The 16,558-nt window shown below is 37.6% G+C and overlaps 1 protein-coding gene across 1 annotated transcript in view; it reads right to left on the bottom strand.

Annotated features, from left to right (window-relative positions):
* Positions 1 to 2,886: 2,886 nt before the first annotated feature.
* LOC139726550 (aldehyde dehydrogenase family 16 member A1-like) overlaps positions 2,887 to 16,558 on the bottom strand; it is a 43,707-nt gene continuing 30,035 nt past the window's right edge. The window contains exons 8-13 of the mRNA XM_071637541.1: positions 13,919 to 14,161; positions 10,765 to 10,922; positions 7,692 to 7,859; positions 6,304 to 6,508; positions 4,678 to 4,863; positions 2,887 to 4,274 (exon numbers count right to left, since the gene is read on the bottom strand). Coding sequence (XP_071493642.1) covers positions 3,975 to 4,274; positions 4,678 to 4,863; positions 6,304 to 6,508; positions 7,692 to 7,859; positions 10,765 to 10,922; positions 13,919 to 14,161 — 1,260 coding nt within the window. The 3' untranslated portion in view covers positions 2,887 to 3,974. The remainder of the gene's footprint in view (positions 4,275 to 4,677; positions 4,864 to 6,303; positions 6,509 to 7,691; positions 7,860 to 10,764; positions 10,923 to 13,918; positions 14,162 to 16,558) is intronic.

A 16,558-nucleotide genomic window follows, 5' to 3' on the forward strand; every position in this document is an offset into this window, starting at 1 on the left:
ATTCAGTGATAAAGCTGATGCCACATACTGTACGAGCTGAAATTTTTGTGTACAGATATTTTTGCGAATTGCTACTTGGACATTTTCGTGTGTTGTTAATTTCGCGGTTGCGAGGGTCTAACTGAACTTTGCTATTCGTGTGTTGTTATTTTCGCGATTCAAAGGCGATTCGCAAAATTCGCGAAAATAAAACCACCGCGAAAATTTCAGCTCGTACAGTACATTGTACATTGTAAATGTACACTGACAACTCCTGATTTTACTTGCGACTCCAAAGTACACTAGAAACTGTACACTGTACAGTAGTGCATTTGTATTCAGTCTTCATAAAGCTACATTCTTATATCATAGTCATGTAATTATGTTGTCATGATGGAAGACTTTATTAAACACACAAAAGTAATTAAAGCAAGCAAGATTATATTTGCACTGTACAAAGTTCTCATAGAGCAAAAATGTCACAATAAATGGAACATGTTCATCTCCATATTGATAATGTTTGTAGCTCTTAGTGCAGAATATTCAAATTTCTGCAAGTTTTCACCACATTAGCTGAAATACATGAGCACAATTTACTTGCAATACCCTGAACAGAGTGAATGATGACCTAGTGTGCAAGATCTGGTTATCTGTGTTCATTACAGGTAATAACTTAACATGAAGACCGACGATTATACTCACACAGCTCATAGTACACAATGTACCTAGAATATCACACACTGTTGGCACTATCTTGGCCAGGAGTGTTTGCTTGTAGCAAAAACTGTGATTATCTACAAACAATTTAACCCTATAGAGCCACAGCTATTTAGAAATTGTATACTAGTAGTACAATTGTAATTGGGGGTGGGGGGGGGGGGGACATATTTAGCCCCCCAAAGATCTCGCATGTTGATCTCGCAATCGTGGCGAAAATTGGCACATACTTTGCCCACTATGTTATCTCCAAGAATGAATCCTTAATTTTTTCCCAAAAAAAGATCCTTTTCTTTAAATTATGCTAATAAAGTTAATTCATGTATACTTTTGTGCATCAGATTTTAACTCTAAATCCTTAAACAGAGCTTTAAATGGGATATTTTTTTTGGTCTAAATATTCTTAGTAGTATTTAAAGGAATTTTCGAGAAAGAACTTGCGATATCAATATAAATTCATGTATTTTAGTGTCTTTTTTAAAATTCCCATGCATTTCTTTGTTTTTAATTTATTATCTAATTCTTTGTTTATTATACTTGGTTTTCATTCTTTCTTTTTATTTAGAAAAGTTCATGATAACCAAAAAGGATTTACTGAGATTAAAGAAAGAAAAGAAAAAAAAATCACCTGACAACACTTCTTTTATTAACTATAGATTGTGCACACAAAAATCATTGTAAACTGCCGTTTTCGATGACATAGGTCACATCTCGACAAGCATGCTCCCAATACTCGTAGATTTCAAAATGTGCACAAAATATGAAAAGAAAAATTTAACAAAATTTCAGAAAAAAGAAATTGTGCTTTAGAATTATTGCAACAAATGTCAAGGCTACAAGGGTTTAACTGACAATTCACAAGAAAATTGGTATAAAATATAAAGTTCAATTACTGTGAGACATTTCACATGATAAGTACACTGGAATTTCCCACGTTATCTCAAATCGCAAGAAATTCCAGACAAAAGTAGAATAACGGAGCTATGTAAGATTACATGTATGCAACAAACGTTCAATTTCTAGAAAAGCCATGTTCATTGCATGTGGTACAACAATATTTTTGTTTCCTCCTGCAATAGTAAATTAACGTTATCAGCCCCTGAGATTAAAAGCAATACACATTCATGCAAACAAAATACTTACCATATCAAGATCTTCATTATTAAAAGCAGGTTTTCGTTAGCTCCATTGCAAATCTCACGAAAAAATTCTATACAATACAATTTCTCACAGTCATGTCAGATCAAAATCTCATACATGTACATTGTATATGCTACATGTGTCATAGAAACACTCAGGTTATGTGCTGTCAAGACATGACCATTTACAGGATACATTGTTCTAATGTCTTCTGAAAATATAAGAGTGTGACGGTCTTTATGAGTAAAAACAAAAAGAGGCATGTTGCAAACTGCACTAAAAAGTGTATACATCTTGAATTTAGACTAGTCAACAGGCACTGGCTCTTACAGATTGGATATTTTTGTGTGGGTCTTTGTGTGTAGTATAAATTATGTACATGCACGATGACTTGGCCAGGTGTAGCTATGTAAAATATACATGTACGTACCATACACTCACCAGATAGGCTGGTGCATTATGGGGCTTCCTAATATTTTCCTACATATTTAATACACAACTTTGAAACTTTGTAACATGGCGCAAGTACAGTTACTATTCAAAGCTCAATCGAGCATGTACACTACGTTGTCCATACGCCATGCATGCTATTACTGTATATCACAAAAGCATGGTTGTATGTACAGCATATGAAAGCGCAAAATCTTACGGACGGTAAAAACCTCAACTGGACTTGTTACACATGTCACATACATGCAATCCTTGGTACTGAAGATGGGATGTGATATGTACGCTGGCATACATTACGTAGCATACATGCTGTATTCATGTTTGCTACTGCATGGCTTTGACAATTTTGTAACAGCTGTAATGAGTGGATGCACACAAGGAAAACACACATACATGAAAAGGGTGTTCATGTAATTAATTTGAGAATGAACTGCATAAGCGGTAAGTTTAAGATTTATTTCTGTATTCAAAGTTATGAAGGAAATTGACAAACAGAAGCATATTAGGGGTACCTCTTAGGTGCTCTTCCATGTCACAAAGTTACTTTTCAGGGTATCGATACACTGTAAAAATAAATCAACTCTGTCCTGTGTATGTTACTATCAACTCTTTGGCACTGCAAAGCTTGATGATAATTCCATCAGGAACATGATCATGATTCATAAGGATATAGTCTTACTAGATGCATCAATAAATGACTCTGAAGTGTTTAAAGGCAGTAATCATAACGATGTAGCACATCACACGTATAACAATGAACCGGATAAGAACCATAATGCTACACGTTATTCTTCGGCTTTTGCAAGCATACATACTTACCAGTACGTGTATATCATTCTAATTGTTCAGTTCTTGCAGATTATAGTGCTCATACATAGATTAAACAAAATACCTACATGTTCAAAGGAACAGGTTCGGTATATGACATCCCCAAACCATAAGTCATGGGGATGGAAATTTTGTTAGCGAGACAAATACTACTTTGTGCTCACCGCAAGCATTGAACAGTTATTGTCAGAACACAAGAACAAGGAAAATGTTGATGGAGATCATATTAACTTTGCCTGAAAAGCTCCTGAACAAGCATGAAAGAGTAGAATACTGCTACATGTAGTTTGTTTAGTTTTGGCAAATGTCTTCCATTCCCAGCAACCATTACTCTGATCCACTCTCCTATGAAGAGTGGGAATAATATCAATATGACACTTTTTACACTTCACTGATCGCAGACATTAGATACAGGCACTTAGTGTACTAATATTCAAATTTGTAAACAATGTAGTGTAGGATACAGATATAAGTGATCACTGTAGTCAAAAGTAATCAAAACTGCCATGTCAAAATTTTTCCAACATACTTCATGTCGTAAATCTCTACCTGTCATGATCATGTTAACTTTGGTTACATTTTGAATTTACACCACAAATGCTATAGGGACCTGTCCCTTTATTTAATCGGGTGAATCAATGCAGTACCTGTTTCATAATTTGATTGTATTGATGAATCTTGTTCACCGTGTTGAGCGAAAAAGAGCAAGTTTTCCTGTCAGGTCTCTTCAGATGACATCATTTATGTTATAAGAGAGGTACACATGTCAAATCTTATTTGCCATGGGACACTGACATTTTGATACCACTGTAAAGGAGCACAGCGGAAACTTGCCACATTTGTAGATACCCTGTCATGGCCTAATTAGCATAGATATCCCCCATTGGGATCCAGATATTCTTCACCTCCACAGCATGATAGAGGAATTCTTCACCCTGGCCCTGAACTCTGTTTGCCCAGTCGCGGCCAGCTCCATAGTTCACCCACGTTCTCTTCAGATTTTCTGCTGATGTGTATTCCACAAACTTTGACCCCTCAGGTGAACCGAAGTACCACATGGCTTGGATGTCCTGGTGCTCAGTCAGGTACTTAGTGATGTGACCACTGTCCCCAGTGAGAATGTTGACAACTCCTCCAGGGAGATCAGATGTGTCAAAGACCTGATGGCAGAGAAGGGAAGGAGTCAATTGTCAGCACCAATCCACTTTACATACACTATCATGACAATTGATTGCTCAAACACTCTCCTCTTAAAAACAAAAACTTCATAGAATTTTAAGTACTAGTAATCACAAATAGATGATTTACAATACTGATATATGTCCTCAACATCACTCATTAATTAGCATGCGACAGCAGAGGGCTCTGTGACGCATATGTCCATGCAGTAACATTGTAGAGGAAAAAACAAACAACACAATTACAACAGGAGTGATGAAAAACACAGCACTACAGTTACAATACCCTGGATGGAAGCAGTGACTGACAATGTCATTTCTCTCCCCCTCATAGTGAAAAATTACCAAACTTCTCATTGTATTTCGACTACAATTTTTCTCCTACCTGGTAGAAGCCGAGAGCTGGCAATGGATACTTCTCACTGGGCACTGCAACCACAACATTTCCCCTGATGACAGCAGGGGCAAAGAGTGAGACGAAAGCAAGCAAGGGACACTCATCTGGACAGATGATACCGATGACCCCGACAGGTTCATGGATCTTGACGGTTGCACCATACAGAGTGGTTTCCTGATTGTGAATGGATCAAGAATGAATCACTCTTTTTTTTCATCACATTCATTTTGACAAAAATCTGCCGCATAAAGAAGAAAAGGAATGCTGTGGATGAGAAGGGATTTTTTTTGACAGATAAAAGAGAAAGTAATATATCAGCACATACCTCTAAAAAGTCTATCACATTTTCTAGGTGTTAGGAAAACTGCATAAGTGACCCACCACAACAAAAGGATCCGAAAGTCACTGACAGCTGAGCCGAAAAAATCAACTATGAAGTCAGATTATCAAAATCGATCAAAACGATAGGATTTCTGTGTTTGGCAAAATTTTGCAGTCCAATGTATCGTCTATCATCTGCCGAAATTTCGTAGCTAAATGATCAAAGGAAAGGCAAGAAATTAGTGTTTTTCTAGGCCATGATTTTCTGACTTTCAATGGAACAGAAATGTGTCCAAAGATTAGGCTTTAGCGCCACAGATAGACTCGGCCCCTAGCAATGAGGGAGTGATCTTATTGGTCAGTGCGTGGCATCCTGGTTACTGAATGGTCGTGCGTAGACCACCGGGGCTAAGCTTGAATGAACATCACGCAGGTTGCTAGGAGTCTACCTTCTATTGTCAAGAGGTAAAGACTGTCTTGCCTTCCCTTGATCACGATAGCGTTGGAAGGAAAACTTTGAAGCTGTTTTTCTTGTAACACTGATTTCCTAAACCACTCGACATGCACTAATAAAATCATCTACAGTTAACAACAAAATTATTCGTACCCCTCAGAAATTATTAGTTTTGAGCAGATTTCTCACAAGTGAAGGATGGAGTGATGGTAATTGGGTGTCAACTTTTTACTCGTATTTGTCCTATATAAATTGACTTTAATTCCAGTTTCATCTCATTTGCATAACAATAGAAATGTTGAGATATAACATCCAATCACCATCACTCAATCCTTCACTTGTAAGAAGTATGCTCAAAACTAAAAATTTGCCAGGGGTTTGAATAATTTTGTTGTTAACTGTATATCTCTGCAACCAAGTACTTTTATGAGTCGTGTAGTATATGAAATTAGAGTGGAAGAGTAAGGGAATAATGTCGTGTCATTTTCAGAAAATCGTCATCCCCTGACTTTCAGTAGTGGGTCACATAAGTTCTAAAGACTAACGCTGGCAAATAAAAATTGTCTCTACAATTACATTACTTGAAGTCTTTATAGTCGCCACAATGATACATTAAGACCTGCAATTTGTCACACATAGAATCTACAAACTAGTGGCTACAAAAAAATAATAACTGAACATACCCTTCCCATGTGTCAAAGGTACAAACTTGCTCTTGCCTGTGTAGCTGTGATGTGCCTGTCACTAGATTGTTGTTGTTTTTCCACATCCCACTCCCTATCCAGAATATCATGACCTTGACAAAAAAAAATAGTGATGTGGGATGATTATAAACTTACCTGCACAGTACCTCCATATTTGTCTGCATAGGCTCCCCAGTAGAACAACCTCTGGATGGACAAGTCCACTTCGTTCAGGGCACTCTTGAGGTCCTGTCCAGTCAGTCTGGCGATGCCTTGAGCAACCTCATCACGTCTCTGCTCTAAGTTCTCTGCCATGTAGTACACAATCTGGGCCCTGTTGTGAGCTGCTCTCTTGCCCCAACTGCATGCAAGTACAGTTTGAATGCCTTGTTGAGGTGCAATACCATAAGTTTCTAGCACTCCCATTTTTTACCTTTTTAACACTTATATCAATTAGAAACAAATAGAAATGTAGTCAACTTCATCCCCATTCTCTGAAATGCCTTACATCACACACATACACACATAAATTGCAAAAGTTTTAGTTCTTGCACTTTCGCAACAGAAATATGAAAATCAACACATCACAAGTCTACACAAAACCAAATACAGTGACACACATGAACGAAGTATAATCCACATACAGGAAGGACCACCTCCTCTAAAAAAAGAAAAAAAGAGAACCACGGGTCTTGCGCTCATCTGAGTATTGCAAGTTCACCTTCCATGCGTTCTTGCAGACTTCTAACATACATGTCAAGATTGCAAACTTGGTGAAGAAGGCAGCTTTGAGGGCCTCCATGGGGGCATGGTGCCCATTTGCAAATTCCATCACACTAGTAAAAACACCTGCCATACACACTATATTAGAAAAGTTGACTATGCAGTGTAAAAAGACTAAAACGTAATTCTTGCCAAACCCCTGGATTTACCATAAATAACTTTTAAGTGCATTCAGTAATACATTAACTCAGAGTTTTTCTGGTTTTAACTCTTAAAAGTCATCAACATACTTACCCATAGTATTAACTTCCCTCTATCATTTCTGGTTTCAGAGAAGAAGATTTTTAAAGATTCCTTAATTTTTTTTTTTTTTTTTTTTTTTTTTGGGGGGGGGGGGGGGGGGGGGGGGGGGGGGGATGGGCCCCCTGGTGGCCCACAGGGAAGGCAGGTGCCCATTTGAACAAATTGAGATCCTATCGTCCTCAGGATGCTATCTGCTGAATTTGGTGAAAATCTGTCATAGGGTTTTTTAGAAGAAGATGAAAGTGTAAAAAGTTTATGCACGACGCATGCTGGATGCTGGACAAAGAGGGATTGCAATAGCTCACTTGAGCCTTTGGCTAAAGTGAGCTAAACAACCCTCAAACAAACTTGATAAAAGAATCACTCAAAGATACCTTAAAATAAAAGAAAGATTTGAAATAAGTCTGTGGAATACGATCAATCCTAATTATTATCTTTGAAGTTACAATTGTACCTTAAAAACTATGAGGATAGCTGTAGACAGTAACAATCACAGCGAGTGCAGTAACCCCACTCACCCTGGAGCAGCCTTATGTGCAGCTTCCACAGCGTTCCTCACGTCTTTCCTGTTGCTATCGGAGACCAGGGCCACCACCTGATTCTCTGTGTCCATGATTGGTCTGGAGTACATACCATCTGGTCTCTTTTGGGCACCACCATAGTATAGCTTGTAGGTGCGGTCAATGCTGAACAGTGGGCAAATGAGGATACCAGGGTTAATGACATCTGTACAGTTATTCAGTGGGTTTTATTCTGCAGTTATTAGAATTATGTTATTCCCCCTCAAAAAAAAAGAAGAAGAAGAATAAAACAGTATTCACCTGCATAGGTGTCTGAAGTGCATCAGAATTACAGAAATACCGCACAGAAACATCTACTGCAGTTTGCTGTTCCTGTTGGTTACATTTTTTACTTGCAACTGTTGGTTGCTCTTTCTCACAAAATTAAAACCAGTGTTAGCTATTCTCTTGGCCAGTCATTGACACAATGTCATATGTCAGTTTTTATCACTGCTACACCTATCATGACACAACTGCAACTCCAGCATGCTAAAGTGGCAATTATGCTTTCTGGTACTCTTAGGTTGTGCATCAAGTGCTTTGTAAACAGCCAAACATCTAGAACAACAAAAGAAAAAAACAAGGCAATCGCCAAATTGTGTCTCGCCCATTCGCGTACAAGGAATTAATAGTTTTTACAACTCCCAGAAGTTAATTGACCTGCTTATGACCTTTGACCTTGTGGTGACCTTCAACACCCTAAGGGACATTTACCATCCAAGTTTGGTCACAAACGGACAAAGGGATCAAAAGTAATGAGCCATAATCCAAACGCGCCATGAAAACTTAACATTGGGCCCTAAAAATTTGTTGACCCCTTTCTGTGACCTTTGACCTTGTGATGACCTTTAACTCCCCAAGGGACATCTACCATCCAAGTTTGGTCACAAACGGACATAGGGATCAAAAGTTATGAGCCACAATCAAAACGCGCCCTAAAAACATAACATTGGGCCCTAAAAGTTTGTTGACCCCTGTCTGTGACCTTTGACCTTGTGACGACCTTCACCTCCCCAAGGGACATCTTCCATCCAAGTCTGGTCACAAACGGACAAAGGGATCAAAAGTTATGAGCCATAAACGAAATGCGCCCTAAAAGTTTGTTGACCCCTGTCTGTAACCTTTGACCTTGTGGTTACCTTCAACTTCCCAAGAGACATCTACCATCACCCAAGTTTGATTGCCATTGTAGCAACATGTGCTGAGTTATGTGTGATAAGAGAGACTTGCAAGTAAACTTTAACGTATGACCTCAAATGACCTTTGACCTTATCATGTGACCTCTTACGGCTCCATAACATGAAGGTACCTCCAGTGCATCCATCACCCAAGTTTGATTGCCATTGTAGCAACATGTGTCGAGTTACATGTGATAAGAGAGTCTTGCAAGTAAACTTTAACGTATGACCTCAAATGACCTTTGACCTTATCCTGTGACCTCCAACGGCACCATAACATGAAAGTACCCCCAGTGCATCTATGACCCAAGTTAGGTTGTAATCCAAGCAATTTATGGGAAGTTATTTGTCAAAAGAGAGTCTTGCAGGTAAATTTGAACATAGAAAAGAGAGTCTTGCACATACTCTTTAATATATGACCTCAAATGACCTTTGACATCATCACATGACCTCTGACAACACCATAACATGAAGATACCCCTAGTGCTTCTATCACCCAAGTGTGGCTGCCATTGCTGTAACAGCTGCCAAGTTATGCATCACAAGAGAGTCTTGCAGGTAAACTTTAACATTTGTGACGGACGACGGACGGACGACGGACGGACGACGGACGGACGACGGACGGACGACGGACGGACGACGGACGTACGCCGTTTGGATCCCTTAGTCTCGCCTTCACCTCCGGTGGGCGAGACAAAAAGCATATCTAGGATTACTACAAACAAAATTTTCTTGTCCCCTAATGCATAACTTGATGGTTTTGCCTGTTCAGAGAAGTGTCATGCCAGTCTAATGCTGATAAATATATCAAATATGTATGTATATACACTCAGCAAAAAAAGAAAGTAAACACTTTTTCGAATTCATATTTTTCATAGAAGATGTTGATGAAAATCAATGTATTATATACCATATCGAAGGTAATTTAATTAGCTATCGAGTTAAAAGGTTAATCTAAAGAGAAATTTTACGCATGAGTGAACACATTCATTTTTGCCCACCAAGGCACAAAAGTCAAAATTGCAAAATTTGACAAGTTGTCTTTCATTTGACAATGTCCTTCAAGATAACAATGACAACAAAAAGCTAGTTTAACACAATGAGAGACATGAATGAATAGTAAAAACAATTTTTTTGTTCTCTTTATCTCTTTGTGACATCAAACAAATACAAATGGGAAACTAAAGGGGGAAAATAAGAATTTTCTGTCAGCTTAAACTTCAAACGACATAGGGAGTATGGCATAGAGATGATTAAATAAACATATTTTCTGTATTTCATTCATTCTATTTAGTAATTTAAGGATTCATGAGATAAATTTAAGAACCAAATATTATCTACAAGTTTTCCAATTTAAAAACAAATTGAAATTTCTACCATTTTTGTTAATATTGCTTTTTCTCTTTATTTCATCTGAATCGGGGTTTGACCAAAGATTCTTCATTTTTCTCCCTTATCTTGGCCTTTATTGATATTTTGGGCTTCAAAGATATCATAGAGATCAAAGGTTTATTTTGACAACTAAAGTAATGTATTCAATTGTGTTTGATTTGTCTTTTGTTCTTGTTGTTACAAGGAAGAGCACTTGCACATGAATGACAACTTGTTCATTTTTGCAATTTTTGCTTTTGTGCCTTGGAAGAGAAAAACAAAGGTGTTCACTCATGCGTAAAGTTTCCCTTTTTATTGGCCTATGAGGCTGACAGGCAATTAAATTACCTTCAATATGGTATATAATACATTAACTTTTAGCCAAATATTCTATGAGAAATATAAACTTGAAAAAGTGTTTACTTTCTTTTTTTGCTGAGTGTATATATATATATATAAAATAAAAAATCAAGTATGCTCACCTTGGTGCGGGGAAGCCATCTACTTGAACAGTGGACTGTGCCGGCAGGTTGTCGGTGGGAATGTTGGGAACATGGCTGCCAAATATTTTGATGTCAACATCGACACTGCCTGGCTTTACCTTCTCCATCCAAGATGGAATGACATATTCATATAATCCCTGGTGATGTGGTTAAAGATGTACAAAATGATAAAACACACTGTGGACAGTCATGATATCCATTTATGACTAACTACATATCCACTTGATGAGAATAAATGAAAATGAATTTATCACTTACTTCAAATGACACATACTGTACATATGTCAGCTTTACCAGCTCAGAAGTTACACTGCTATTTAAAATTGCATAAATGAAGATGAATGTTTTATGGGAAACACTGTGTAGAAGCTGCCTTGTTGAACTGCCAAAACAGAATCAATCACTATTCATGAATACTTGTTCAAACAAACTTTTAATATCACTAGAATGAATTTACAGTGTATTTTTTACACTTTTTCAGGAACGATTAGAGAGTCTGCGGCTTTTGAAATTCATTTTCTAGAACATTGAACTAGAAAATTTTAGAGCAGTTGATTTCTGTTTAATGTATTTTGAATTTGATTTCAAAAGTTGTTGCTTTGATCATTGTCTTAGAAAAATTGTACTTTGCAATAATTCTTGAATTAAAGAAAAAAAAATGTACAGCCAAATTTTCATGATAAAGCATGGCTTTCAGAAATAGTGATCATAAATCTATCACATAAACACTGTAGTAGCAACAAACAGACTTGGCACATACAGAGAAAGCACACAGGGAACTTACATTCCCTAGTTGGAATTAGTAATAAAACTGGGGCAGCTTGTTGGTGGTGTTAGGCATCATAAACACTGAACAATTTGCAATGTGGAATTTTTCATGCATTGCACCTGTCATCAGCACAAAAGTACTAATGTGCACAATTTGTCAAACTAGTCTGTAGAGGCTACCTACGGGGAAACAAAAAGAGTGACCTTTATAGACAGGTGGCAACTATAGACAGGTTCTCCAACATTTTGTGTGTATTGCATACACATACCATTTAATACATGTACTAGGTGTTTCAAAAAAACATTTCCCACTTTTGATTCTTAATAATTAAAAAATTATGTATCAGATAACACTGTCATTGATATGAGTAATAGCTGAATAATGTACAATTTGGTTGAAGATGGTTTAAAAATGAAAGCATAAATAAGTTTCATGAAATCCATGATTAATTTCACAGTTAGGTTCCAGACTTTGCTCTATTTTCAACCCTCTGTACAAAATGTCACTTTGCACAGGGGTCAATGGGTGTGTATGGGAGTGTGTGGTTAACACCCTGACAATGGTCCTGAACAATGGCCAGGGTTTGAATGCTTCATTATTCATTCATGAGAAATTCCACTATCACAGTTAGTCTTTATTCAGCCTCTGGCAGTATCTGTGTAAAGTCAAACGCCTGTCGATACTGTCGTTGAGTCGCGTCAGTGCTCTTCCTACTTCTGAAAAACAAAATTACAATGAATACCTTCTGTTCTATCGTAAACGTGGTGACAGGAAGTAAAGAAAATCAATTAGAGTATAATACACTCGTGTATATGGAGCCTTAAATAAATCTACTCTGAAACAAATCGCCCCAATGATAAATGCTGCTGAACTCTTTACCAAAAATGATCTCTTTTTATCGAAAAAGCGAAAAATTTGTCAGACTATTTAATTAGTAGACAGTTGTATCAAAATGAGGAACTTTCATTCATGCTTATTTCATTCATGCTTATTTATATCCCAAATTTAGTGATATGTCAGAAGCAAAATTTGACAATGATTGCCAGCTGGAATGAAATGTGGTGTTTGCAAGCACTTTACCGTGCATGAATTCAGACTAGCAGTGCCCAGGGCAATCCACATGAATTATTGATTAAGCATTCATGTGCCAGGGAGCGCCAGACTGAGGCCTAGTCAACAGGTGGTTCAGGCATGTCCATTGTTCAGGGCCATTGTCAGCACACACTCACATACACATCATTGGTTCCTGTGCGAAGTTCAATTTTTGTACAGAGGGTTAAAATTTGACCAAAATCTGAAACCTTACTTAAAAATCAATCTTAGATTTAATGAAACTGATTTATGCTTTCACGTGCATATCACTTCCAACCAAATTGTACACTATCCAGCTATTACTCATATCAATGACAGTTTTATTGAATGAACAGTTTTTGAAATATTTATGATCAAAAGTGGGAAATGTTTTTTGTAACACCTAGTATTATCACTGTACATGTATAATTACTCACATGTACATGTATAATTACTCACATGTACAGTACATGTACATACTGTATGTGTTAAAGTGTTCATGTGTTTCATACATTGAACAATGCCATTTTCAATCGCATTACTGCACATTTGTCTGCATACAGCTAGCAAATTTTTACAAGTGCACTACTACGAGAACGCCTGAATGGCAGGTGAATGCAACACGACCGCTACACAGATGCAAAGCATAACTAGAAATGTCACTTTGGCGACTGGTATGCCTTCACCATATCAAATGGTTCTCCTAAGGGTATGCCTTGACAATGTGAGACAACAGTTTCACATGATTGGCTAAAAAATTTAAATGACATGTTTGAAAGTTTGGCACAACCACAAATGTGTTGAGCGTTTACATTTGAGGCTTCATTTGAAATGATGGCTAAATTGTTTCAAAGAGCAAGTATTCAGGAATTTGAGCATTTTCACTTGACCTTAACCATTGCCCATAAGTTTCTTCAAATAATCACTACATGGTAACATCCAATTTTCATGACAAGACTGAGTTTTTTTCAAAATATGCAAAAATTGATACATTCTACGATTTTCACTTGACCTTTGACTCCATGGACCGAATCTTTCCCTACAGAATCACTGTGCATGATTGCATGTATATACCTAGTTAAAATGCATGCATTGAATAATCTCCAAAGTATGGAAAACAAGGTAATTTTAGCATCAAATAATATAATTTTAGCATCTTTACTCTGACCTTTGACCATACACCCCATAACCACAAATATCCCAAGAGAATCAATGTCAGAGAGTACATGCATATGTACTAAGTTTCACTGCAATACATCCATTAGAGTCACACCATGAACTACATGGTCTCACCTCCTTGCCTCCATCACGCCCATAGCCACTGTGCCTGTATCCACCAAAGCCTGCTGCTGCATCAAACATGTTGTGTGCATTTACCCAGATGGCACCAGCTTTGATGCTCAGAGCCACCTCCAGCCCTAGGCTAACATTCTCTGTCCAGACACTTCCCGCTAGACCATAGTTGGTGTTGTTGGCCAGGGCTATGGCCTCTTTTGCTGTACGGAATGGGAGAACCACCAGAACGGGACCAAAAATCTAAAGATGAACACAAGAAAAGAGAAACTATGTGAAAAATGAGCAACAATGACAAAGACAAGTATAGAGTTAAAATTAATGTGCAAGTTAAATGATATAATATGGTGTTTGTGTGTGTGTGTGTGTGTGTGTGTATGTGTGTGTGTGTGTGTATGTATGTGTGTTTGTAATTATAATACACTCAAAGCTAAAGGTTGAAGCGGCTCTTGGCCCTTGATGTTAGTATTTCCAGTTGCAGCGGATGGATACAATCAACTTCCCATTTCTGTTCAGCTCTGATCTTGCTCTCCTCCTGAATGAATGTGCTGCATACAAGAAACCGCTGGGAAAGTGTCACAGCAAAATTGCTATAACTCAACTACTAACTCATAATTACCTCCGACAAGGGAGGAGGTTATGTTTTCATTACCACTGGTTTGTTTGTTTGTTTGTTTGTTTGTTTGCTTGTTTGTCCATGTGCAAAATAACTAAAAAAGTAGTTAACGGATTTGGATGAAACTTACAGGTAAGGTTGAGAATGACACAAGTAACAGATGATTGAATTTTTGTAGTGATACAAGAATTTTGATATTTTGGCAGGTAGGGCCAATGAACTTGGGAGTTCAGGCTGCGCGCATTTGAGGTTTGCATGCGCGCACTAAAGTGTGTGCTCTAGTTTCTACCAAGGTGAAGCGCGTGGCGCAGCTGGAAATTTATGACGTAACAAAGGGCTTCTATATTGGGAAATCAGGTGACTTTCAGCACGCATGCTATACGTATGGGTGGAAATGAGCTGCATGCTTGGCGGAGGTCTGCACTCTCAGAGTGCTTCTCTAGTTTGTAATGATTTCTACTCTTTTTTTTTAATAGGAAAAACCTCACTTTTGACTTATCATTATGTTACAGTTGTTAAATAATGACCAAAAAAAATCAAAAATCGAGCAACACTTTACTTTCAAATTACATTGTATGAAACACTTTTATCAGAGACAGTTGCTAAAATTTCACATTTTCACTGCATGAACATCAAAAATCTTACAAGTATATCATTAAGTATGTATTTCTTTACAAAATCCTAAAAAAATCACAGTGCAGAAGTAGTGTGTCTGAATATGTGACGTCTGGAAATAACAAAAAGACAATGCATTCTCTATCTTTGTTCGGAGCACAAATTTTTGAAGTCTTTTCCGCACGCAGAGACATAGTACAGTCCCATGCATCAACATTTTCGTGGTGTTCTCTCTGTGGAAATGCATTGTTATGTATGATCATAACTTGTATTGTTAGTGTAGTGATATCTGCATGAAGTACGAACGATTCAATGTCACGACTTTTCAAGTGTTATCATAATAGATGTTTGCATTCTTTTTTTTTAATAGGCACATTCCGATGAATAAAATGCTGATGAGGTGCGAGGTCACAGCACAACGAAAAGATCCGCTACTATTGTAGTCGACTAATATACAGTATGATGTCACACATCGGACATGCAATACAGTACTTCAGTACTACAGCGAGCTGGCTGGATCGGAGTGGAAAGTCCATTCATTGTTGTTGTTTTTTCTTAATATGATGTCATTTTTCCTCATTTGCTGCTCCAGCACAATTTGAGATTTCTGTTAAAATACATTCATTTTCACTTGTTTCTTTAAGAGGAAGACTTAATCAAAGCAAAAACTTCTCACCTATGACCTCACATGTCTTATGAATATGTTAAGTTCATGAATATTGAGAGTACATTTGCAATGGCAACACATTGTTCATATATTCATATACTGTTCATATATGCAGAATTTCAACTGAATTGCTTTAAAACGTGGAGAATAGTTCAATCTGCAATATTTTGTGGGTTTTACGAAAATTTGCTGTTGCCATGGCAACATGGCAACACATCATGGGACACTGACAAAAAAGTTGTCTTGCACATTTACCTATGATAGTGGTCACACATGCCAAATTTAAGGTCAATTGCTCAAAAACTGAGTACTTCAAGCCACAACATTTTGCAAGATTTTTATAAAAATTTGCTGTTACCATGGTAACCATAGCTCCATACAGATAAAAAAGGTGTCTTGCACACCTACAGGGCTGTATGATAGCGGTCACACATGCCAAATATGAGGTCAATTCCTCAAAAAAAGAGAGTAGTTTGAGCAACACGTATTGCAACTGACCGACTGACCGACCGACTGACCGACTACGCGACTAACAGCCCGACCAACCACCTGGCCACCCGACCTCAGAGTCATTCCTATATACCCCCATATAAACTATGTGTGGGTGGGGGGTATAAGTGGAGGGTATATTTTTGAGACAGCAATTCATGGGAAAATTTGAGCTGTTTATGAGCGTGTTTCTACTGAGAGCACCTCACATCCCTGGCATCGCCACGAATTTTGTCCAACGCAGCACCTCGTA

The sequence above is a fragment of the Diadema antillarum genome, unplaced genomic scaffold, assembly GCF_040938485.1.
Source record: "Diadema antillarum isolate AM-2024a unplaced genomic scaffold, OU_Dant_1.0 seq00000089_RagTag, whole genome shotgun sequence".
In the NCBI taxonomy this organism is placed as follows: Eukaryota; Metazoa; Echinodermata; class Echinoidea; order Diadematoida; family Diadematidae; genus Diadema; species Diadema antillarum.